Here is a 27,336-nt window from a genome sequence, read left to right as displayed (position 1 = left end):
TACAAGTACTATAGACAACATCCATCCATCATCTAGACAACACTTAATCCTCATTAGGGTCGTGGAGGGGCTGGAGTCTATCCCAGCTGACTTAGGTCTATCACAGGGCTAAATATAGAGACAAACAATTACACTCACATTCACACCTATGGACAATTTAGAATCACCAATTAACCTCAGCATGTTTTTGGACTGTGGGGGAAGTAATCCAGAGAGAACATGCAAACCATAGCCAACTGTGCTAACCACCAAGCCACTGTCCCTCATAGACAACACAATACTAGTAAGCTATTTGTTTTGTAGTATAGTCACCTTTATCCTTTGTAACATGTTCACAAATACGTATTGGCATGTTTATTCTTGTTGCCATTTTCATTATTTCAATATATATTAATGCGCAGAGAAGTGACCGCTTTTGACCACACGAAGGTCCCACACAGGACAAAACATTCACTAACATCACCAAACAGTTCTGCTTTTTAGAAGTTGCTATATTTAATGAGCAATTATTTTATTGTTATTATTGTACAACTTCACACTCTTACAAAACACAGAGGTACACCCATCAATTGTACAGTATGTAAATGTATCACAACATGTCTGAGGAATGTGACCTTTGTAGTCCCTGGCGCACAGTTTATTTTCTTTTACACAGTATTTACACATCTCAGAGCTAACAGCGCCTGGACATGGGAGAGCAGACATGCAGGATGCGTCATCTTAAGTTTAAGTCTCTTTTTGTGGATTTGATGCACAAGAAATTCCCAGCATCTGCAGGTCTAGAAAAGGATCCCATGTTCACTTCAATTTTAAGTGTGCTGGTTTAAAAATTCAGAAAGGCCAGTGGCCCAAACCTTCATTTGTTCTGTTGTACGTACAACATAAACAGCTTTTACACAAGTGCTATTAAGAGATTACTCAAGTGCAACACATCCACAACAATGGCTCCTGGGCCACAGTAACTGCACATGCTTTTTTTAAGGTGCTGGTACCACAACCAGGGTACCTGCAACAAGATGCCAGTTTGGCCATTACAATAAAATGCAAATTATGTCAGTTATTTAATTAAGTATTTAAGTCCATCTGCTGAGTCAATAGGACCACAAACAGTCTTTAAGGGCATCAATATTCTATTATCAAATCAACCGTATTAAGTCAGTGGACCAGGGGTCATTGCAGTGACAATGTGTCTTTGGAGGAGTGAGAACAGGCCTGTGCACGAGTAAACATCCACTGCCAGCCATCCATCTGTCTGTCAATGTGGAGTCTGCAAATGTTATCCAGCAATACATTAATGGTAAAGTACTGTACCATAGAGACAGGTGAGAAATCTGAAGTCTAATTACTGTCTTGGCTGGTCAAGCACCTTGAAAGAGTTCACAGTGGCATTCCCGAAGTTGATAACATTTCTAAAGCGACAAGCTCAACAGTCTTAAAGTGCCTAACTCAGAAGACCAAAGAAGGAAACTTTTGAAACGGACGAACAGCCTGTCATCATGCGTAGTAGTGATTCATCTTAATAATAATACCTCAAAAAGTTGGTCCAACTGACAGCAACAAACTTTACCTCCTGTCTCGCCTGGGCTGTCAGTATTGCTGGGAAAGATGATAGTTGCGTAGATAATCTCTCTAATGAAAACATGAAGGCACCTACAGTATCTAACAGGAAAAAGAAGTGATCTATTTTTTTACAACATAACAGTGGGTGTAACGTAAAAAGAATGGCCAGATACTGTAGCCAAGCAGATATACCAACAGAAAAATTACTCATCCACAGTTGACCAACAGTGAACATCATGTGAGTAATTAGTGAAACAGAGCTCAAGGTAGCAGCAGTAATAAAGAAGTATTGCTAAGTGCAGAAACTGCTTGCATATTTACCACATAAACAATACTACACACTCGAAATACCCGCACAAACCAATAAACTATACATTTCATAAGGCACATTAGCATGAGAATTTAGTTAAAGTCATAAAAGTAAAAGTCCTGGAAGTGAACCAGAGGATCGCAAATGGAAGTTGTTTAAATGAGAGGAGGGGAGAAGATGAGATAAAGATGCGTGAGAAAGAAAACTTGGCATACTTGGTAGAACGATGGATGGACATTGCTATCAAACCAACAAATAAAATGCATGCCTCAGCAGAAGGACTAACACGCTGATGCCTTTAGTGTAACCGTACAGCCTTTTCAACACTGCAGCTCCATCTCTTAACAATCCACTGACCAATCAATTGGGGAAAACTGGAAAACAAAAACTGGAGGAACAGGCGTTGATGTAAAAAAATGAATTCCTGGTTGGCTTCACTGCTCAGTCTGTGGCTTTGAAGGCAGTGAGGGGTTCAGTCTCTGAGGTGTCTTCCTGAGGAAACACCACATAACACAACTTCTGGCCCATGTATGTGACTTTTTCTGCAGCACAAAAGACACGAGGAGGAGTCAGAATTAGAGGAACCAATGGGTATACAACATAAATATATATATATATATGTTTCAAAAATCATTTCAGGATGTGCCGCATGTTGGGGCAGACCAACTCACCGAGTAACCTGTAGACCCACTTGGGTTTTTCCTTCCACTGAACACCCACAAAGTACACAGGGACTCCAGTCAGCATGATGACCATTCCCAGGCCACAAACCACTGGTTCAGAGTACAGACTGAAGCCAAGCAGCACAGCCCAAAAAATCATGTAGGTGATGGGGACCAACATGTTTACCTGCACAGAATAAAACAGACATTTCGATACAATCCTTTGGCCCGGTCAAAGAGCTATCCAGTGGAAATCAAGTTTGTTGTGGGTTTTTATTTATGCTCATATTGTATTTTTTACATGCTGGAAGACATGAGTATAATAGCAGTCAAAGCCTTGGCTGAGCCTTTGCACCTTAAAAATGGAGTTTACTGATGTCAGTCTCTAAGACAGTCCAGTGTTTCAAATGTGACAAACCTAAGGAACCAGACTTTTAAAGCTGCAGGTGGGGACTTTCTGTATCAGTATTTTCCTTTGGAATAAGTGTATGATTTGAACATGTATGGCTGAATTAGCAGGGAGGAGATTTACAGTGGTTGAGTGATCAGTGAGCAGATGTGCTTGAGCTGCAGCAACCAGGAAAGGGATGGATGGAGAGAGAGAGAGAGTCAGTGACTTCAAAGATCTGCACATTCTAAAGAAAGCAACAGTGTAGAATTACAGCAAGGAAGGAGGGATGTTCTGTTTGGAATCGATTGTTTTCATGTAAACAGCCTCTGAATATATAATTTTAACTGACAGAGATGAGTTTTAAGAGGTTATATCAACGACCGGAGAGAAACTTAAACAATTGTGAATAGCTATGTAATTTTTCAATTTTTTGACAAATAAAAACAGTGCATGAGATCTGTGTATCAAGACAAACTGTGTCATTAAAATATGCGACACCAGGGGGCGCCAAACTCTCGTCGCTGTCCATATGATGACTGTAAATGGCAAACTGGTTGCAGTGTCTGACCATGTTCTCAGTGTCCACTTTTGTTGCTTCATAGACTGATGGACTTCTACTCAGGTGACGAGCTTAAAATAAATACGTTTTGCTTCTTTATGACAGGTTTGAGAGGCATTTAAAATACCAGCAGTGCTGTCGTGTTTGGAATCCCACAAATGCTACCTAAAAACAGGTAGCTGCGAATGGAGTGCAAACAGAGCTAGAGCCTGTAGCAGAGAGGGCACAACTGTGTTTTATCTCCATTGCCTCTGAGACACACCTTGCTGGTTAGTGAAGTAACTTCAGCAATGTCAAATTGCAGTTTAATTTTTTTATTGACGTAATTTGGTTACAACAGCAGCTACACCCGCTACATCCCCTAGTTAGGGTGAAGGGATAGGTTCTGCCACCTTCCTCATTTATCATGTTATTAAATGCGGTGACAACAATGGCACACTATGTAGAGCTCCTTTTGGAAAAAATAGAAATGAAGTACTTAAGTTACTCATATAAAGGTGAGATTAACATTTTATTTCAGTTGTTATTGGTTTAATTTTTGAAGGCTTCCATGTTATGGCTTGTCATTTTAACTCTCACTGGTTGTTAGCAGAAATGATCCATAATATAGTCCTGTATGTTTGTTAAGTGTTACGTGTGAACATTTGTCCGTTTTTTTATTGAGACCTTATCTCCTCAGGCATGTTGTTTCAAGGCTGAGGGGCCCCGATGGCAAAAGCACCTTTAGATTCAACCCTCAACCAGTCAGACAGTTGCCACCTGCGGGTATATGACTGCAAGCTGACTAGTATGGTGTCAATATTTCTGCCATGTAGCTTTGAACCAGACTGTATGAACAGGGAACCAATGGAGAGAAGTCAGCAGTGAGGTGACGTGATTATATCTGCTAAAACATGTAACGGGTCAAGCTGCTGCTTTCTGAGTTGGAGGTGTGTTCTGCTGTTATTTAGCACTCTTTGGATTTACCAGTTATGGTTGGAGTTTTGGCACAAGGATACTGGTTTGGTCATTTAAAATAAACTGCAGAGAAACATTCCTTGCGTAATAAAACGCTCTGTGTATAACCGGTTGCATGGTGCTGCAGTGGTTAGCACTGTTGCCTCACAGCTCAGTTCAAATCTGCTGGTTGACTGGGACCTTTCCGTGAGGACTTTGCATGATCTCCTTGTATCTGCGTGGGCTTTCATGCATTTTAGGTTAAATGGTGATGCTAAATTGCCCATAGGTGTGAGAGTTAGTGTGCATGGTGTGGGACTGTGTTGGTCCTATGATGTCCAGGTGACCAGTTTACAGTGTACCCCACACGATAAAGCAGCTAAAGCAGACGGATAAATAAATATCTGTACCTTGATGGGTCTGGCCAGGTTGGGTCTCTTCTTGCGCAGGTAGAGAAGGCCAGCGATGGTTACACCATAGGACAGATAGTTGATAAAGGACACATAGTTGATCAGGTTGTGTGTCTCCCCAATACACAGGATGACTATTGTGGCAATGCACTGCAGGACATGAAGGCAATTTCCAGCATTAATTTAATGAAAAATGAAACCACACCATATTAACTGCGGCTCTCCAGTAAAGCACTGATTATGTGTGTGACTATCTGTTCACCTTTGCATAGTTGTGAAACTAAAGACTTACACAGAGCAGCAGTGCAGGGATTGGTGTGCAGTTTTTAAGGTGGATCATAGCCAACAGATAAGGCAGGTGACCTTCTCTGGCACCCGAGAAACACAATCTGCAAACAGACACAACAAGTGTGTGTGCTCAGGTTTCTCTGAACATGTTAGGAATAACTTGAAACATTTGTTTATATGGGCTGCACAGTGGTGTAGTGGTTAGCACTTTCGCCTTGCAGCGAGAAGATCCCTGGTTCGCGTCCCGGCTTTCCCGGGATCTTTCTGCATGGAGTTTGCATGTTCTCCCTGTGCATGCGTGGGTTTTCTCCGGGTACTCCGGCTTCCTCCCACAGTCCAAAAATATGCTGAGGTTAATTGATTATTCTAAATTGCCCGTAGGTGTGAATGTGAGAGTGCTTGTTTGTCTCTATATGTAGCCCTGCGACAGACTGGTGACCTGTCCAGGGTGTCCCCTGCCTTCACCCTGAGTCAGCTGGGATAGACTCCAGCCCCCCCCCGCGACCCTAATGAGGATTAAGCGGTGTATAGATAATGGATGGATGGGCATTTGTTTATATTTTGAGGACATAACAAGCAGTGATAAAAGGAAAAGGAGGTTTGGCATGTAGCATTCAGCAAGATACTGTGTTTGTGTGTACCTAGAGGAGGTGAACAAATATCCATTAATTCCTCCAAAGGTGGACAGTGCTACAGAGATCGGCATCACCCAGGAAAACATCCCCAGGAGCTTTTCCCCAAATGTCTAAAACAACACAACAAAGGATGGATCAGATTACTGGCCTTCACTGAGTGATATACATACATGCATACACAATCAGGGTTATTTTATTTTAAGAATCCAATAATGATAGCCTTATCCTTTCATCTCCCAAATATCGATTGTATTTCAAATCCGTCTGTCTGATGCTTGCATTTTCAGCTCCAGCAAACCTAGTGTCCCAGACAGTTTGTTTCTGTACAAATATGATTCTTGTTTCATAGTAAAAAAAAAAGCCAATAGAAGTACATATATATGAAACATCCAGCCATGGAGAAGAAGAGCTGCTCACCACCGCAACAGCATTAGAGGCAAGCAGCTCCTCTGGGGTCATGGATGAGAAGTAGGCAATGTTAGTCATAGTGTAGACCAGGGTCACCAGGGGGATGGAGACATATATGGCACGGGGCAGGTTCCTAATAACAAGCAAAATAATAAAGACAGAAGTAGATGGTGGTGCTTACAAATATAGAGTTTTATAGTTCTTAACAAAGTGTACATTAGTGTGTATGAGAAGTTGTAGAGATATAAAAAATTATCTACAGTCGTGAATATATGTTTACATGCACGTAAGATAAAAGATAAAGCACATCATGGCAGTCTCGAGTTGTCAATGACTCCTACAGCTCTTCATTTTCTATGACTGAATGACTGAAACGTGATTCTGTCACAAAAAAACAATCATGCACTTTCATAGATTTATTACAGTTTATCTTGAGATATGACAAATTCTTTTGGTTTAAAAATATACATACAGCTTCTTGTATTATCAGTTTTATTGTAGTTGTAGAAAGTTGATAAAATGTTCTTATAGTGGCATGGCCTCTTACCTTCTTGTGAGTGACTGCAGTTACTAAAGCTGGCTGACTTCTCTGAGGCAATTTAAACAGGGCCCATCTGACAGACTCATCAGACTACAATGGGAACATCTTAGGAGCTGAGTACAAAACTGACCAAGGAAATCATTGACTTGAACAAGTCAGGAAAGTCACTTGGAGCCATCTTAAAGCTATTTCAAATCCCAAAATCAACTGTGCAATCTTAAAGATATTTCAGATCCCAAAATCAACTGTGCAAACAACTGCATGTAAGTAAAAAGTGCACGGCACAATTGTGCCACTGACACCATCATGGAGAAAATGCAAGCCGTCACCCGCTGCAAAGAGTCAACTGGTCAGGATGGACAAGAGTCAACCAAAAATCAACAAAAGCAGGTTTGCAATAAATTCGGAGCTGCTGGAGCACAGGTGGCAGCGTCCACAGTCAAGGATGTTTTACATCATCGCTGCTGAGAGGATGCCAAGCAAGAATGAAGTTCTTCCTCTAGAAGCAGCACCTTTAAGCTCAACTGAAGTTTGCTGCTGATCGCCTGAAAAAAGAAAAGACCTTCTGGAGGAAAGTTCTGTGATCAGATAAAACAAACAAAAAAAATGCTATTTACCACAATGACCAGAAATACTGTATGTCTGGAGAGGAGAAAGGGAGGCCCTTAACCCCAAGAACATCAAACCTATTGTCAAGCATGGTGGTGGTAGTATTATGCTGTGGGGCTGTTTTTCTGCCAGTGGAACTGGTGCTTTACATAAAGTAAATGAAATAATGAAAAAGCTGGATTACCTCTAGATTGTACAGGAAAACCTAAAATCATCAGCCAGAAGGTTGGGTCTTGGACAAGACAAAGATCCCAAACACACAACAAAAGTGGTACAGAAATGACCGGTTGGGCTAGAATTGCAGTTATAGACTGGTCCTCCTAAACTGCTGACTTAAACCCCATCAAGAACCTGCGGGATGTGCTGAAGAAGCAAGCTTGTGTCAGAAAGCTAACAAATTTAGTTGAAGTGTACCAATACTGTCAAGGGGAGTGGTCAAAGATACAACCAGAAGATTGTAGAAGCTTGCGGACGGCCAACAAAAGCGCCTAGTTGAGGTGAAAATGGCCAAGGAACATTTCACCAAATATTAGCATTGCTGTATGTATATTTTTGACCCAGCTGATTTTGTCCTATAATAAATCTATGAAAGAACCCCAATGTATGATTGTTTTTCCTGACAAAGATACGTGTTTCAATCATTCCATCCCCAAAAATTAAGAGTTATAGAAGCTACTGGAATCTAAAAACTGCCGTGATATACAAGTGTATATAAACTTTTGTTCACAGCTGTATCCGTGTATATCATACTTGCGCGGCTCCACAACCTCCTCTGTGACATAGTTGAGGAAATTCCAGCCACTGTAGGCAAAGGAGGCCTGAAGGAAGGCCAGAGCTATCTGTCCCACTGAGGGGTCCTCACTAAATTCAAAAGCCACACTGGGCCGCAGGGCATCATAATGACCTGGAAACAGATGAGAGACAGGCAGGTGTACAGGAAACTACAAATAAAAAAAACATGCAAATATTAAATCACACTGTTTTTGACAAAACTTGAAGAAATTTCTTAACTAAATTGTTTACATTATGTGGACAAGGGGCCACAAACGTCAAATGTCAATATGGTTGCCACTCAACAGAATGCACAGAAACTTATTGTAAATGTTTGTCTATATTATTATTTGATACATTTTTCCACATTATATCAGTTTTATTTGGATTTCATTTCTGTCTCACTTGTCATTCCTCTGTTCTGCTGCTGAAACTAATTCAGCAGTGTGATTTCTGATTATATAACACTTCCATGCTTCATTCTCAAATTCTATTTATTGTACCTCGCTATGTACAGTTACTTCCAAACCACCCAGAGCAAAACCGAACTGCAGCAATTACTGTCACTAAGTATTTAATGTCACCACAATACATTTGTGTGTGTCTGTGCATGTGTGTGAGTGTTTGTGTGTGCGTGTGCATGAGTTTACCTCTACTGATTTGGATGAGTCCTACCACTATGATGAGTACTAGAGCGAGGAGTTTTCCCACAGTGAAAACATCCTGGATCCTCGTCGCCCAGCGCACACTGGAGCAGTTCACCCAGGTCAGGAACACTGCACACACACACACACACACACACACACACACACATACAGAGAGAGAGAGAGAGAGAGAGAGAGGACAAATAAATACACTTTTATCAGATAAAACCTAAGATCTGATCTACCAGCCAAATGTGTGTTCCTTGTAAAGCATCAAGTTGAAGTTACTTCGAAGTTTGATATTCACCTGTTGAGTTCAGATTCTGCAATAGCCATATAGGTAATGTTTCTGTCCTGTTCTTAAAAAGACAGCTCCTATTTCATGAATGTTTGCATGTTTGTATGGATGTTTGCTCTTAAAATTGGTTGACGTGTGGTTAGAGCATGACCACAGATGTTAAATTAGAAATACAAGAATAATCACGGTAATTTTGGATCAATATATTTTTATCTGGAATTTTAGGGGTTGGCTGATGATCTGATTCATCATTCAACATTTTTCTGATTCTCGATAAAATAAATTCATTTCAAAATGCAGTACTTTGACTCTGGTGGAGTCGCCTCTCTCTGTCCAGGCTTTTTCCTGCATGGAGGGATATTTGGCATTCCAGTGAGTTGTTTTAGCCAGACGCAAAAGAAAATATTCAGTGGCAAAATTAGAAGACTTGAGAATAAAAATAGCATAGCATTACCTAGTTTTCTTAACTTGTGTTACATTTACTCCAACATAATAGCTATATTTTGTTCAAATGGTCTAAACAACAGAAAAATACATAGATTTCTATCTGGTAAGGTACAGTCTTTACTGCTGTGTGTAGTCGCCTCCCTAAAGGTCCACTGTGTGCCAAGAAAAACTCTGTTTATCTACAGTATGTACAGTGTGGTCTGGAGCAATTTCCCGCCTACAGCATGATCTGATTAGATACATGTCTTCAGTAATAGCCAATCAGTAATTTAGGGTAGATATTAAATAGTTTCTTTTAAATTAAACCAATGTAAAATGGGGAAAAATGGGAAAAAAACAACAACATAAGATGCAAATTCAAATAATTAAAGTAATTCTTTCAAAAGTGTGGCCTGAAATTTATAAGAATTAAAGTTTTATTATAGTGTACTGAGAGCATTAAAATAAATGGAGATGGAGATATGATGACTGAAGCAGACTTTTATCATATTATGCTCACATTACGTCAAAATGTCTGGGTTTGTAATCAGGCTCACATTCAATCTCCATACACAGGTATTACAGTCTGGTATTTATTTTGAAAAACATATGCATCGTAAGAGCAGAAATGAATCCACTGGCTATGTCATGTCACGTGGATTATATACATTCTGCAGCCCTTTTTTAAAGTCTGCATGTCGTGTCACTAACTCTTCATTCCTCTCTTGTCATCACAGACTCATGAAAAAAAAATGAACATCTTCACTAACAGAGCCCACATGCGTATGGAAATGAACACTTCCTACTTCAACAATTTCTACTTCCTGTTTCTTGCTTGCAAAGTGTGTGCACACGTGTGTGTAAGCCACTGACCTTGACAGTGGCCCTTGCGTGTTTGTGAATGCCACCATAACAAGGGCTGGCCTGATCCCAAGTGAGCAAAACCCAGCAAGTGCAAGTGGCTCTCCAGCTGCCCTCAAACACAAGTGTAAGCTTAGAAGAGAGAGGTGTGAGCAGGCTGCCAGCACAAAGAAGGCCCCAGAGAAAGAACATTTTGAAGATCCAAGTGTTGTTGTGACTTTCTTTTTAATTTTATAAAGTACACATTAACTCCACCAGTACTGCAAATATATTAAATAACATGTATACTGTGTGCTGTGTTTGTATAAGGTTGTACATCATAAGCCTTTTTCAGACATGCACCTCATTACATAAATATATTGCCATTTTTACATGCTGGTCTCGTTTTAAATTAAATGTCTGAGTCACTTTTGTGACCGCAACCTTGACAAATCAGAATTTTTTGAGCGTTTGTGCAACACTTCCAGCATGGATGAAATCTAAACATTTCTACAGACATGCAGTCACTCCTAGTATGAGATTAGAACAGGTTTCTGCTTTGTTTAGTGCAGCATTAATTGTATACAGTACACACAGCAACATACACTTGCTTGTCAGCATTATTACATATTAAGTATCACGCTTTCTTTTGTCTTTGCATTGATGAACGATATCAACAGCTGAATGTGTTTTAAAGGGTTGTAGATAACACTGTATTGTTAGTACAGCCCCCCATCTCACTCCTTATCAGCTGCATGTATTTCACATACACTCACAATAGTGTGGCACTTTAAATCCAGTGCTTGAGATTAATAGGTGGTTTATTTTATAGAGTGTGTTTAAGCAACACTATCTAGACTCTACATCTTTCTTTGTCACTCCTCTTGCTTCTCAGTTTTCTGTATCATTAAATCTCTCTTCCTTGTCTTATTCATTCTCCATATTTCTCATTTGTCTCCTGACCTTTTGCATCTTGCTTTTACATGCAAACACATTGTCTTGCAGGAGCAGCTCAGCAGCCTGTGTGGTGTGTGTGCATGTGTGTGTCTGAGTGTTTGTCTGTACAGGCATATATGGGTGGAGGGTGGTATCGTCCATGCCATCCATCACCGGGGCAAGGCTCCCCTCCCACCTCAGAAATCTGAACAAACTGCTTCCGCTGGCACGGACACACACACATTCACACACGTGTGAATTTTTGGCAGGAGGTTTTGGTGGCACCGGGCACAGCTTTCTCTCCCCTACAACACCGCTGTGTTTTATAGTCAATTACCCTAGGGGTGGTACATGCATTTCCGTTTCTGTGTTCCTGTGGACTCCCCCCACCACCACATCCCCAAGGTTTCCTCTGTGTTAACCCTGACAGGAAGGAGGTGCCAGTGGCTTTGAATGTGACAGTGCAGGTAAATCTGTGTCCTGCTGTCACTGCCTCTATTGAAGGCTGCCTCAGCACTAGAATACTAAACTAATTACTGCTTTTAGTCCTAATGGATTCTGATCCCAACTCGGTTCAGATTTATCGAGGGGGGCTTTAACCTCAGTAACACCTCCTCCTGGTCCAGCATCTTGTCACTGGAGTCGCAGAACTGGCAGTAACCCTACAGCGATGTCTGTCCGCCACAAGGTATCTGACAGCAGGAACACTTTGGATAACAGTAAATCTACAGGGTTTACTCGATAAACAAAATGTAGACACATGCAGATACAGTAGTGTAGTGTAAGTGTAACTAATACAGATTCTGTCCTGCACAATGTTGATTTTTGTCTACTGGATTTATATCCAATTTAAACTTTGAAGCTCTTATTAAAAGTAGACCAAGCCAGGTGGGCTGGACAAGGGTACAAGTAGATAGGAAAGTCTATGAGTACATGTGAAATTAGTTTTGTAGAAGAACATAAAATGAATCATGGAAAAATCTTTGTTCAGCAGAGTTCATTACAATGTTTTCATGGAATTTAGAGTAAAATCAATCAGTCAATCAAGTACCATGCCATTCAGCGTAGGTGATCATTTCTCTCCATCTAGTCTGATCTTTTGCTTTCTTAATTGTGACTGTTTCCCATTCCATGTATAGCCATGATGTCGGTCCGTCCATCAGGGGTCTCTTTCCGTGTCCAAAAAATGTTGCTGGTTCTAATTTTGTTCAATAGTGTATAGTTTGTGTTGAGTAATTTTAAAACATCTTCATTGCTTATTCTATCTGTATAAGCTATCCGTAGCATCCATCTGTAAAACCACATCTCTGCTGCAGTGATTTTGTTTGACATTTTATTATGTTCCAAGATTCACATCCGTACATCAGAACTGGTAGAAAGTAACAGCTGAGAGTCCTCATACGGATGCAAATTAGTATTTTCTTATTTCTCTGTATATTTTTCATATTCATATATGCCATTCTTGACATTTCATTTTCATTTATTCATTTATTTTTAAAATGGGACAATTCATATTGATGTACATTTTCATGTAAATACGATAGATTGTAGCCATACGGCTAATTTCCGTCTCGAGTCCCATTGGCAGATCAAAATTAGAGAACATCATAAGACCATAACTGACAAAAACATATATATATATAAAAACAAAACAAAACAAAACAAACAAAAAAAAAACACTTAGTGGACATAGACAAAAGCTGAGATATCGACGCAGCTACCAACCACTAATTAATTAACATTTACACATGATTATATTGCAAGTATCTCTTTGTTGCTATTGCACATATCCCTCTACATTATTGCACATCGTCATACTACACTTATCCCTCTGTCACTATACATAAGGGTCCGCTATATATATCCCTCTGACACTGTTACATTTAATTGTATTGCACATTTCCCATTGCCACTATTGCACATAATAATATTGTACATTTCTCTTAGTCACTATTGCACATATCCCCATCTACATAACATATAATTACCCTATACATGTCCCATCTAACACTATTGCACATATCCCATTATCACCATCGTTCATAATCCCTAAGCACTATTACACATGGCTATATTGCCCGAAGGCCACATCTACACATTTAAAACAAATTACACAGTCTTCAGGGACGAACCTAATCAATGGCGAACAAATTTACACAGTATTATGATCACAGATCTGATTTTCCAATAGCCATGTTTTGAGATGTTTAATAAATGAGGTGTGGTTGTTCACAAATGGCACTTGGTATAGTATTCCAGGTTTGTGATGCACGAAAAGAGAAAACTGACTGCCCAAGAGCACTTTTCCTAAAAGGTACAACACAATTACCTCTAGAGCCTGCTCTGGTTGATCTGCTGGAATTTTTACATTGCTACTCTACATTTATTATCTGTTTCACACCTCCCATTTGATATCATCCATGAACTGAAATATTTGAAATGATGAACCAGCTTCAGTATTTCTTGGTCTAATTCTATGTTACAAGTTAGGGTGATAATTTTCTTTGAAACTACCATTACTTCTTTTTTCTTTTTGTTTAAAGAGAGACCAAGTTTTGACTCTCTGTAGTAATTGTGGATACTATGGTTTGCAAGTTTTCCTCACTGTTCACTATCAGCACTGTGTCATCTGCATAACGTATATCATTTATTTTATAACCTCCAAAAGACACTCCCGGTAAGCCTTGTATTTTCCTCATAATATTTTCACTGTACAAGTAAAATACATAGGAACAAAATGTTAAAGTAATAATCAGTTAACTAATTTTCAAAGCAGACTCTTTGATTGAACCATTGTTAAGAATAAACAAGTATATAAGCTTGGATTGACAAACAGTATTTTAACTTTGGTTCTTGTTGTGATTTTGTGCAGTTTTGCTCTGGGACATAAACTGTGCTGTAGCAGTTTTCCACCAAAGCAGAAATTTTCATTCCTATGTGACAGGACCTTGTTTCTATTCTTACACCACTGCAGAGCTTTGTATGGGCATGTTTCTGAAGATGAGTTTTGGACAGACACTGACAAAAGCAGCACTTTTCTTAGTTTTTGATGGAAGGTATCTTGTCAGTGTGCTGTACACTGTACAGTTAGAGTTATATTTACAAGTTACATGCGTCTGTTTGCATTTTTTTTCTCTGTCATAGGAGGATTCTTGTTTTTCTCATTCTGGTTTTTCCATCTACAGGGCAACTATAGCTGTTAGTCTGGTGACTGACCACAGTCTCTCAATTAAACTCTAAATAAGTTTTGTGCAGCCTTCAATAAAACACCCAGCATGGGAAACTAATGAGGCCTGCCAACACTGAACTGAAATCACTCAGACATGTTAAAATTCAATTTGTACAAACTAGCAGGGCACTCAGAAAGCATAGTTGTCCACCAAAGCCAATGCTCTATCTCAGAATTTTAAATAACGTGATCCATATCTGTACCAAAATATAACATGTTCTTCATCTCCCCACACTTCACCTCTACACCAAGTTTAAGTCAAATCATCCATTGGTGGAGGAATGACCGAAATGGTGCACGCTGTGAAGGCCATTCAGTAGATCAGAAATGGAAATGGCACCTTGCATTTCTGTTGAATGATGGCTTAATTTCATACACTTGTTTTGTTCAATATGCCAGAGTATGAGGTAGTGGACAAGATTTAACATCTAATTAGCTGAAACATCTCTTCTCTTCTCTTTCTGCTGCATCTACACACAGATGCTGCACGAAGTGGTGATTAAATTTGGTTCCCTGCTGCGCTAGACTGTAGAAGAGAAGCTGCTACTGCTATTTCCCATCGGTAAACTGAGAATCAGAGTGTGAATCCCTCCTGCTTTGAAGAAACATGACATCACTAGTCATTCTTCAATATGAAAATAATGACGCTTGCCTCAGTGAGACAGTCTTATATAAATTTCATTAAAATCAGTCAGGTAGTGTTTGTGTAATCTTGCTGACAGAGAAATTGGTGAAGTAAAAAAATATTCCAATGTTCACTAGCTGAAAAAAGTACTATTTTGCAGGTTTTAGATCAATACCTGGCAGAAAAAAACAGTGTTACATAATAAATCTTCTAAAATGGGTGAAGTGAGTGCATGACGGTGCTGCTGTAGGCTGTCCAATGTGCCTATTCTAAGAACACAGTCAGCCCACAACTGGACCTGTCTGGTTTTCACCCACACACATACAGGTCACTTGTGACTCTCATACAGTACATTCTGCAGGGGAGGAACGAGTGGGAACACATATCTAGGCTGACTCTATTCATAAACACTTAACTAAGTAAAGTTCAGTTGACTTAAGAGTAGACACAGTCGGACTCAGCAGTGTAGAACAAAATAATCCAGTATATGTCAGAGTGTGTTAAACCAGGGTCACAAACTGCTGGGAAATGGTTGTTTATCTCTAACTGTGTATCTGTCTGTGTATAATTCACTATACTCATTCTCTCCTGATCCTTTCATATTCATCACCAGTTTTGTAACCCCCTGACATGACGTCTCATTTACATGGTGTTTAAGGGTGATGGAGCAACAGTGAAGGATGTAAACTGTTTTAAGTTTCTTATCACATTCAGAATATCTTATCCATCAGTTATTAGGGTGCTGTGGAACCTGACACTTTGCCTGCTCACACGTTGCTGAAGAAGTTTCAGACATGTGTAACTTATATAGCTGCTGATCACACATGGATGAGTAAATAAGTGTCTGTGACATTAGGTCTGCAGTGCAATGCTATGGAGGACAGGGGCGGTACTAAGCAGCCAATAGGAACATCAAAGATCCCACTCAAATGTCAGCTGGCCAATGTGATCCTCCATCACTGATGTGCAAGGTGTTCTGCCCATTTCCTGTTTCCATGGTGCTCAGTGACAGGAGCATCAAACAATGCACAATAGTTTAGACACACCCTCTCATTAGCGGCGTCCACAAAGACTGGCACCATTATGTAGTCTGACACTGATCCTGACACACGCACACGTGTGCACTCACACACAAACTTGTACCACACTCAAGAGTACAACACAAAAACACACTCACACAGAGTGGGCCCCTTGCCTATCTAGGCAGCAGTTAGAGCATTCTGTTGCCAAAAATAGTAGAGGTTCATCAGTGTACTCTGTAAATGCTAACCATAGTTTGACACGTGCACACGCTCTAATGCACAGATACCCATCCCACTGCCGTGGATTTCCCTTTCTCCATCCGGTTCAGACAAGACTAAACTGGCTGGCTTGTCAACCAGATACATGCACAGTCTGCTTTTGCCACTGGCTATTTAAATACAGATTGCTCTACTCCAACATTTCAAGCAAAGGCGCTGATCAGATTAAAGGCTGAAAATAGAGCACAGCATTTCAAAAGGAATTATCAAATGACAATGACAGCCATCAGCACACTGTGAACTACCACAGTATATGATTTCTTTAGGCTATGAGAAAAAAGCATCAGGATTTGCTTTGCTTAGTTTGGCTTAACCTTTGTAGGTTTGTGGTGGTTTTCTTACTTTGCACTCCTCCCACCTGTTAGCTGTTCATTGCAAATATGGTGGCCAGGTATGTTCTGCTGGAGGACTGATTTGTGTAGACAGGGTCTATTCTTTCTTTTCCTTGCTCTCTTTTGTTGCTTCTGCAGCAGTTATTAATGACTTCATTCAACTCTTGAAAAACAAAGCACTTTCTGGGTGTTTTTTGCTCCTGCCACAATTTTACTCAATGAACTAATCTTTCACTGCATTATAAAAGTTTGTACATCTTTGGAAACAGCACCGCCATGTCTAGAAATAAAGAGAACTCCAAAATGCCTTCTGTGCAGTATGACACAGTAATAATGACATAAACTATTTAAAAAAAGATATATAGTTGAATAATTTTCTTGATGATTACATGCCCTTCAAATCCACCAATGGGTTCTGGGGTTCAGAAATCTAATGCTCAATTAGTACTTTTTAATCTACTGCATCTGTGCTTTGAAATTTTGCCTTTGACGTTAACATCATTTGCTTATTATGCTGACCAAGGAAAGGATGCCTCTTGTGGTGATTACTTCACTAGGAGTAACTCTAGGTCATACAGTCAGATGACCTGAATGTCTAAAGCAACACAGGGTCTGAAGTGTGATACTGAGAACCAGGATGTCACAACGACAGAGGCACTGGGGAAAACAGCAGCAAGAAAGATGATCAACAAGTCCATCAATGACTCAGTATTTGCTTCCGGAAACTTCTTTGAACTAATCCACCGGACAGACCAGTCCAGCAATCCATCCATTAACCAGCTTTGTAAAAGCTGAGAAGAGAATCTGTCGATCACTTAACATCAATAGTCAATCATCACAAACAAACTTTGAAACAGTTTGTTGTGTTGCTCCCTGCGCTGGATGTAACACTGTAATTATAACACGGTAGGATCAACTAACCGCCACAACATTGGACTTTTGCAATTGTTGTTTCTCTGCATTTCTCGGGTGAAATGTCAGCCATTGCCAGCTGCTACACTGAACTACAAACTCTGTGCTTTCCACTGCTCTTCTCCTCCCACAAATTTTAGGAAAATGCAACACTGAAGTATGCTTTGAAAAATTTGAAGTGAATTCTAAAGTGAATACTGACATGCTCATGTGGCAAAAGTTGCCTAACTGAATTTTAGAAATCTCACAAGAGGGAATCCTGCTCAAGTTTGCTCCTTGAAATTCTGGCTTCAAAAATTGCTTTGTGGCATCAGATTTTAAGTCTAACGAACAGAAGCGTTAAGTGTCTCCTCAAACATTTTCCCTTAAAAATCTTCCACTGTACAAGACTTCATATGTTTTAAACTTCAATTTGTTTCAGTTTGTGTACGATCGACTGAACTAGTTAGCCTGGCTGAATAGCTCTGGAGAACCCGGCATAGAAATTAAGTGAAAAAAGGGCTCAAGAGCTTTGGAAACACTAATTGACAGATGATCTGAAATGTACAGTTTAGGAACATCACCAAATTCATGGATTTTAAGTAAAACTAATCTAGACTAAATAGAATTTCAGAGTGCTTTGAGGTGTTTGTGACTCACAGATACAGATGGTGGCGAGGAGTCTGGTGGCGATGAATGGAGGTAGGCAGTTCTGAAAGGCCGGCTGCAAGACGTAATTGGAGAAGGTGAGCGCAATCACAGCCAGCGTGGTTGGATACATGATGAGGACAGCACTCCATAACAACAGGAAGCTACAGGAGAAGAGACAGAACAGAGTTTCCTATAAGACAAAGCAATGCTTTTTGTGACATTCTTTAAAAAAATTTTATGCAAAGTTTTATTCGAAGTTGCTCCCACAAGCTGTTGTGTGTGGGTTGCTACTTAGAGAGGGCAGGACCTCTTGCTTCATCATGACTTCACATTCAAGCTTATACTGAAAGCTGTCAGCACAGCCACAGTTTCCTGTGCAGCTCCAATGTAGCAGTTTGGGTTGAGTGCTTTTTTCAGGACATCTCGGCATTGGCTATAAGAGACAGATGCTTGAACATGGAGAAGATAAAGAAACAACACTAATACTGTGTCTGCACAAAAACGACGCAGCATAAGAAGCACAATAGCAGAGCTGAAGCAGCTTCTGTCTGTCTACAAAGGATTCAGACAAAGCAAAGACTTTATTACACACAGGTTTTAAGAGTCCATTACACAGGCATTGTACATCAACTGAGAGAATAAAGACTTGAAGTTAAAAATATATGGGTCATGTTTATGTGCATATAGTGCAAGTAAAATGGAAGGCAAACCACAACCAGTGTAGAAAGAATTCTTTACAACAAAAGAGTATCTGTTTTATATGACACACGTGAGATGGCAGCTGAAAATGTCACTGAGATGCCTTCTGTACAGACATAGTATAAGAGTCTACAGCTATGTTAGCAGCTGTACTTGCTATTTGGCTGTGTTTTAAGCCAAATGCTAAGTCAAGATCAGTATGCTAACCAGGGCTACGACCACAATATTTTTACTGTCAATTAATCTGTTAATTATTTTCTCAATTAATTAATTAATTAATTAGTTGTTTGTTCGATAAAATATCAGTGGTAAAAATGTCAATCAGTGTTTCCCAAAGCCCAAGATGACCTCAAATATCTTGTTTTGTCCACAATCCAAAGTATTCACTTTACTGTCACAGAAGAGGAAAGAAACCAGAAAATATTCATATTTAGGAAGCTAGAAACATAGAATTTAGCCTTTTTTTCATAAAAATTACTAAAATGGATTGGTCGACTATCAAAATAGCTGCAGATTAATTTAATATTTGACAACTAATTCATTAGTTGATAATTGATTGGGGGGCTGCACAGTGGTACAGTGGTTAGCACTGTTGCCTTGCAGCTTGTGGATCCCCAGTGTGCGTCCCGGCTTTCCCGGGATCTTTCTGTATGGAGTTTGCATGTTTTCCCTGTGCATGCGTGGGTTTTCTCCGGGTACTCCAGCTTCCTCCCACAGTCCAAAAATATGCTGAGGTTAATTGGTGAGTCTAAATTGTCTGTAGGTATGAATGCAAGTGGGATTGTTTGTCTGTACATATGGAGCCCTGTGACAGACTGGTGACCTGTCCAGGGTGTCCCCTGTCTTCATCCTAAGTCAACTGGGATAGACTCCAGCCCCTCATGACTCTAAGCAGTGTATAGATAATGGATGGATGGATGGATGGATGGATGGATGGATGGATGGATGGATGGATGGATGGATAATTGATTGGTCATTCCAGCTCTAATGCTAGTGTGCTCGCGATGACTGCTGATGTGTAGCGTGTGGCACACTTGTCATGTCATTATCTTAGATCAGCGTGGCAGCATGCTAACTTGCTAATTAGCGCTAAACACAAAGTACAGATCATGGAAATGGATAAGCCATTCATTTTGCAGATACTTAGTCATCAACCAAAGTATTGGACAAAAGTTTCATCCAACTGATATGTTACACAAAAGTCTGGATTAGTGATTGGTGTATTATTATTATTCATTAGTGGTTCCAATGCTGGTCTATTTCATGAGCTTCGAGGTTAAATGAAAGCTTGGTAATAGTTTAATTCACAGACTTAAAGATTTTCTAAAACAAAGAAGTGGCATGTCATGATATGAGTGACCTTATTACTTATCTCTATAGCATATGTCTTGTAATTCAACTGTAAAAGTATTGCTCATAATTGTGAAAATTATACTTCCATTGCTGAAAAAACCCATTTTGCTCAAACCTTTGTTCTAATTCAAATCATAGCAATCCACATAAAACTAGTTGGATGGAAACTCATTTCTTCAACCGTTTTCAGTAAAGTTCTCCTTTCTGTTAACCTGACAGCATCTCAAAATGTCAGCTTCATGGTCTAATGAAGACTCTGGGCACTTTCTCTAAAAGTGCGTAAGCACAAGGCTAAACTGCATGAAGTCACATTACCATTTAGACACACAAGTTATGTACTTTGAGTTGTGTGAAGCAATTTGGGGAAGGCTTTTATCTTCATTTAAGCACAAATATTGATCCAAAAACACAACAGACCTAGTTTGCTGACAAAATCTCAAAACACCTGTCTCAATCACTTTTCCCTAAAGAAATTCTCAGATAGTATGAACTGAAATATCTATGAAAAGAAGACTTTACTGCGATGAAAATAGGGAAGAACAGGTCAGATTAAAAAGATTCACCAATAATGAATGTAGTCCAGGTTCTGACAAAACATTGGATGAAATGCAGTTTGTTGTTTTCACCATTCTGTAGGCATCTTTATTATGAGTTTATTAAATTCCTGCATCATCAAACATCAGCAGGATCTATACAACCATATTCAAAGAGAAGGAGTTCTGTCCATTTACGCACATGGAACAGCAGTAAATTCTTTCTAATTACAAATTATCTCTGACATGAAGATCAAACAGATAAGTCACACTGTGTACTTTTTCTCACATACAACAGGTGAGCTGTCACACGGTTTAAAAGCCATAGTTGATTAACTGCTACATGCTGTATCAGACGTCCTCAGCTTTATCACAGCTGTCAGAACATTTTTATTTCACTGTTGGTAAAGTAGTAGTTCGATTATTATCACACATGGAAATATTTTTTCATGTTTAGAAAATTACATCTAGGCTGTTAGTTATTTGAATAAGTTGATATCTTTAATAGTTTACAATAACTCTTTTCTTAATAGCGTATTATGTGCCTCTCTGAATGAAGCCATGAGGAACATCACAGTAAACGTGATCTGTGTCTGAATGACAGAATGCTGGCACTAAACAGACTGAAGAAACACCAATGTTACTTATACCATGACTGAGAGGGACTGAAGAGTAGGCAGAGGGTTCAGCTTTGGATCAGCTAACACAGAACTTTCTTAGGTTTTCCTTTTATTATTTTCTTCTTTCGCTTCTACACGTGATTCTTCCTTTATGATATTTTTTCTTGGATGTATTTTACAATTGCAAATAACTGAACCACACGAAGCCACATAGGAAGGTCTGTATAGTGCGTCTACAGGCATGCATAGTGCAGGAAACATTTTACTTCCTCAAGTGGCTTACAGTGCTGCTCTGTGATCAGCTAACATGTCACGTGACCAGAGGAAAGTCACAAGACCTGAGCTGATTGGTTCCAGGAGGGTGGTCCTATTAAACCAACCCTGGACTGTTGCAGCATAATCCATACCAAGTAAATACAACTGAAGGGCCAAGAATTGACAAACTGTTCCTGTTGCACTAAGGGATTAAAAAAAGTGGCATAACTGGAAAAAAAAAACAACTGTACGTACCCCACTAGACCTCCAAAGATTTCTGTCACATAGGAGTAGTCTCCTCCAGACTTTGGGATGGTGACACCCAGTTCAGCATAGCACAGGGACCCAAGGGCACAGATCCCGCCTCCACAAACCCATACGATGAGTGACAGCCCCACTGAGCCTGCATGCTCCAGCACTCCTTTAGGTGAGATGAATATCCCAGAGCCAATGATGTTCCCTTAGGAGGAAAAAGTACAACGGTTACATACACAGACCTACACAAAGATTCAACATTTCAATATTTGAAGAGCACAAATAATTTCAATGTAAAACCATTACTGTTACACACAAAGCTGTCACGCTGTAAATACAAATTTGAATTGATTAACTTGAAATCCAAATGTATAGAATCAAGTCTAGGTGTGATTTTCACATTTTAAAAAATTGGCTTTTGGTTTGCGGCTCTTGTCAAGCATCTTCATCATTCACATGATGTCGATGCAGATGACACCATCAATGTCAAAGAGTTAAAACAAAAAGTGCCTGGACAGAGAAAAAAACAGCATCAGGAAAATAAAAATAATAATAAGAAATTTGGGGAATACATTTACTGACGTGTGCATTTAAAAAAAAATACCATGTCTTAAACATTATGTCCATTTTGTGTTTTTTTGGTCAATTTGGTCACTTCCAGCAACAATAAATGAATGCATCGCTACAATAGGCACTGAACCCAGACAAATATAAGGGCCAGAGATAAACGCTCTTGCAGTAGCTGTTGCAACTTTTTTGAGGAATTTGGATTATACAAATGTGAAGTTAAGGAAAGAAATAGCATTGGACTGGCAGCAGCATTGTTTATGATGTTGTTCTATGCTTGGATTATGGCTGGACAAACAAAGAGATATGTACACACTCTTCTGAAAGTTGATTAGGTATAGAAGAGTAATAATAGTCTTGCAATAGATCCTCTTGTGAAAAGTTCAAAAAGACACTTAGAGAGCTGTTGATCAAACTGTACATTTAACAACTATGAATTATTTCATTGTCGATTAATCTGTTGATTATTTTTTGGGTCAATCAATCAGTTGTTTGATCTATAAAATGTCAGAAAATGTTTAAAACTCTGTCCCTGATGTCCTCAAAAGTCTTTTTTTGTCCACTACCCAAAGATATTCAGTTTATCTGCATTTAAGAAGCAGCAATCAGAGGCATTTTTGACTGTTTTTCAGTCACTCAAAATGAATGAATGAATATCAAAATAGTTGGTGATTAATCAACTCGACAACTAATCAATTATTCATTGTAACTCTGCTGCTGAAAAACATCACTTTATCTTGCGTTTCTAATAGTTTATCTGCCCCATGTATGATTGAGAGCAGATTAATTATAAGGTAGGATTTATTGCAGGAGAGTTTTAGACTACACGTGGTGTTGACACCTTGTCCTTCTCAGAGCTGTTGATTTGACTCTTGCATATTAGAGTAAATACAAAAAAAGAAAAAGCAGTAAAAACCTGTAATTGACTCCCTGCTGGACATAAGAGTAAGGAAACCTTTTTCATAATGTTTGTTGAAACCATCAGTGCAGCTGCAATATTAGGCAGTTTTATATGATTTCTATTTTTAAAAACAATGATTTGGTCCTATGTCATGGTAGAAACATGGCATATTATAAGATTTTGGCTCATCTGACCCTCACACAAGGCCAAACATCAGTTCTGTAGTGGCTCAGTTGGATAAGGTTCAAATCCAGCCTGGCGTTCATGTCCTTACCAAAACAAAAACTAACACAACAAAGAAGGCAAACAGCAGCTGTCCAAGCAGAACGTGTTTTGCACTGTCCTCCATGTTTTCCTCCTCTTTGGAGATGTATGAGATGAAAGAAGTCTTTACAAGAAAAATTTGACTGTTGCCTGTCAACATTTTAGCTGTTAAAACCCAGTGAGGCACACCACGGTTCTGAATGCTCTCTAATGATGCAGAGCAAGAGAGGAGGCCCGAGGACTGCATTTATCACTGTCTGATGTGATTGTGGAGGCCGTGGTGAGATGCAGAGCGGTTACATAATGCCTGTGTTGTGTTTGTTATGTCATAAAGTTTGGCATCGCAGCTGAAAGAGGGAATCAGAGTCCTAGTGACCCTCTCGGCCTCCTGCACCATGTTTGTTTCGAACGACGGCTCAGATCAATCACTGTTTCATTCAAAGGAATCTCCAACCACCGTCTTGTGTGAAACCGCAACAAAATCACTCTCATTTCAGTCATACAGTTTGTGAGAACATAGTCGCTGTTTTAGATGCAATGCATTTTTTTCCGCTTCATGGATCTGAGCTTATTCTGCCAGTACTAACGAGGACGAAACAGGGAGTGACAATAACACTTTCCCCCGAGGGGAAAAAATCTGCAGGTGGTTGCTGGAGTGGAGATAGAGCTGGAAACGTGTGGGAATGGTGGTTGTGGCCCTTTTTACTACTAAATGTCATAAAAGTACAAATCAGCATAGTGAAAGATTAACATTGTTTGTCATCTGATACATTCTTCTAAGTCCTAAGTACAAGCAGTAGTAATAGCGCTGCATGCAGTATTATGGACAGCAGTAGTCCACATTACTGGAGTAGGGCTTTGGATATATGAGTCAGCTGGTGGGCGGGTAGTAGCATGACTCAAATTGCCAGTGTGTGCTAAGTGTCCATGTTTCACTCCATCCGTGCACGTGTGTGTGTGTGTGTGTGTGTGTGTGTGTGTGTGTGTGTGTGTGTGTGTGTGTGTGTGTGTGTGTGTGTGTGTGTGTGTGTGTGTGTGTACGTGTGTGACTTGGCAAAAACTAGAGGGATTCACTCAGCTTATTGCAAAGTTTAACTAGCAATTTTACATTAGACCAAATACATGCTCTTTAAAGCCCTGCAACATCCAGTAAGGTCTCATCGGGCCAGATGGCATATTTTGAGTTTGGCAACAGATTTCTACACCCACTGCTTGACAAATGATGTTAAATGGGTCAGCAAACAAACGATATCAGTTTCCATCACAGTACAATACATATGATTTTAGCTATTCAGATAAGCTGTTCCACTGAAAACACTACAAGAGAAAGGGCCACACTGCCTACTTTTCCCTTTGTAACTCTTCGAATGTTAAAAGTTGTGCCTTTCACTGAGATGTAATGCAAAAGATGTTTGTCATTTTGTCCTAGTTACAAAAAACGCCTCACTTTTTCTCTGTTTATTCTTGCAGGATTGTGTTTGTGCTCAGTGAAATACATTTTAATTTAACTTGCATATATGTGATCATAAATGTTGTTCAAACCCTGATGTATGTTAATTACCCCTGTATGTGAGCTGCACATACAGGGGGTAATTAACACTGTGAAAACTAGGCAACTTGGTATGTTCTGCCATCCTCTTTAGTTGGGGAAGTCTTCCCAAGTCGGTTAGGGCTTTCTCTAGTGGAGATCTAATCTTGCTCTGCTGTTTGATGTCCAAATTACAGAGGTCCATTTGGAGTATTGTATGTTTTTACTGGCATATTCCCTTTGAAATTACATGTGGCTTGCACCAAAGATATATATTTTAAGCCTGTGTTATGAATTTTGCTTTCTCTGTTGTATATAACCACACATAGCTGATTTTCTGAGACTGATTAATGACTGCTGAAAAACCAAAAGCATGAGTTCATATTTTGAAGTGATCGTAAGTTATATTTTTTGAGCAGTGTCCGGGCAGCACAGTTATCTCCTGTCATTCATCCAAATTCTGTATCACCATGCAGTAATTTAGTTCAATGCATACTTTCTGAATGTTACGGATTTATATTCTAAAAAGCGTATGTTGATCTATCCTATGTTTCAAGTCACTTTTAGTCTTCATAAATCAAAGTTCTGAATTTAGTTTCAGACACCAGTTTCCACACCCTCCAGGTAACAACCCACAGTTTACAATAAAAAGTGGTGGTAAAATGTCAGAAATACATTTGAACGAAATCCAAGAACACACAGAAATACCCATAGGGAAGTTTTTACGACATGTCATTACATTTACAACCGTGTCCTCTACCTGTCTCCAGAAATATCGAGCCCACATGTATGCCCTAGTGGCTGCTTATCCGCGGGCAGCTGGCTCTCTGGAACCCTCCGCCTTACTGCTAGATTATACTACAGTAAAGACACACTGCATTGCCAGCCTGCTGCTTCACATGAGACTGTAGTAGAGTAGTGGGATGCATCAAAAAGTACAGGAAACTGTCAGTAACAACGGAACTTCCTCCATTATGACAGCCCTTCACTTATGGTTGCGTCTCTAATGTAAATTTTATGTGCTAAAGTACAAGAGCATTTTAGTACGAGCGGGTTATGACACAGTGATTGAAAGGACCGGCGTTAATGCTCCGCTTTAGCCGGTGGATGGACAGAGAGCCCTCACCCTGGCACTGTTCCACTGTTAGTGCTAAAGTGTTCCACAGAACCACATGGTGGCTGTGCTTTGTCTGCGCGCCTTTCAAGTTCAGCGTCAGAAGATCACTACTGTATCCAGCCACGTAGGCATGTCCATATTCAGATCATCCCGACTGATGCAACAGTTTCCACACAAAGCCTAAAACCCTGCATTCCGAAGTAGAACCAGTCGGCCGAGCGTCCGTGCGTAAAAGCGACATTTCGGTGCGTATTTTGGCGGTTCTGTGCCAAAGTGTTACAGTTACATCATTTCTGAAAGAGAAGTCACACTCGCACCCCTACAGTGTCCTTACAGCAGATCAGGACTCTAACAAAAACTGTCGTGGTATATTCGTCCCGTGTCATAATATTCTAACTCTGACAACAAAGCAGCAACCAGCCCAGTTAGAACAGTTATACCGCCTGCCGGCGCGTTTCCTCATCAACTTTTCTTAGCAGCTGAATTCACCGCATCGACCCGCTCTTCATGAATACACTGTTTAGGACAAAAGCTGTCACACTCACCGATGATAATAGCGCAAGCGCTCAGAAGTCCAATTTCTTTTTTCAGGGTGACTCTGTCGCTCTTGGAGGAGTTTTCATCCTTCTTTTTCTCTTTGTCCTGCATCTCATCCGCCTTACAAACGCGCTTCCAGTACGCCTCGGTCCGGTCCAGATCTTGTAGACTGAACCAGGCTCCGCTCTCCGGGCTGTCCTTATAATATCCTCCTGATGAAACGGAGGAGGCCTGGCGCATGCGCGTGGACCGCCGCTGAATTCCCCACCTTGTCTCAGGTACGCTGATGCAAAGGTGTGCCAGGATCCAGGCATCTAGAAGAGAAGAATGTTACCTGCAGTTATCTTGACAAGCCGTGTTTCGTTCTTTTTATGAAGCCATCAACAAAAAATAGAAATGTTGCAGTGATGCATTTTCCCCAAGAAGAAACGTCCTCATTAACTAGATGATGTAG

General features: G+C 39.9%; 1 protein-coding gene across 1 annotated transcript; it reads right to left on the bottom strand.

The window, feature by feature from the left end:
- Positions 1 to 470: 470 nt before the first annotated feature.
- On the bottom strand, positions 471 to 27,127 carry slc7a10a (solute carrier family 7 member 10a). The gene is made up of 11 exons (XM_023262371.3): positions 26,891 to 27,127; positions 21,969 to 22,173; positions 18,263 to 18,414; positions 8,731 to 8,856; positions 8,060 to 8,213; positions 6,169 to 6,292; positions 5,758 to 5,861; positions 5,121 to 5,217; positions 4,829 to 4,978; positions 2,542 to 2,719; positions 471 to 2,412 (listed from the first exon to the last, which is right to left on the bottom strand). The coding sequence occupies exons 1-11, from the start codon at positions 27,120 to 27,122 to the stop codon at positions 2,312 to 2,314; spliced, it is 1,623 nt and encodes a 540-aa protein (XP_023118139.1). The 5' UTR covers positions 27,123 to 27,127; the 3' UTR covers positions 471 to 2,311.
- Positions 27,128 to 27,336: the final 209 nt, after the last annotated feature.

Source organism: Amphiprion ocellaris, chromosome 1, assembly GCF_022539595.1.
Source record: "Amphiprion ocellaris isolate individual 3 ecotype Okinawa chromosome 1, ASM2253959v1, whole genome shotgun sequence".
Lineage (NCBI taxonomy): Eukaryota > Metazoa > Chordata > Actinopteri > Pomacentridae > Amphiprion > Amphiprion ocellaris.
The sequence above is the reverse complement of the archived record's forward strand: the minus strand, read 5'-3'. Positions and strand labels throughout refer to the sequence as shown.

Excerpts from the sequence above, each read along its gene's own strand:
- slc7a10a (XM_023262371.3), bottom strand. The coding sequence starts at position 27,122 with ATGCGCCAGGCCTCCTCCGTTTCATCAGGAGGATATTATAAGGACAGC. Across the intron at positions 18,415-21,968 it reads ATCTTTGGAGGTCTAGTGGG|CTTCCTGTTGTTATGGAGTG; the intron begins GTACGTACAGTT and ends CTTCTCCTGTAG. Across the intron at positions 4,979-5,120 it reads TCCCTGCACTGCTGCTCTGT|TGCATTGCCACAATAGTCAT; the intron begins GTAAGTCTTTAG and ends CATGTCCTGCAG.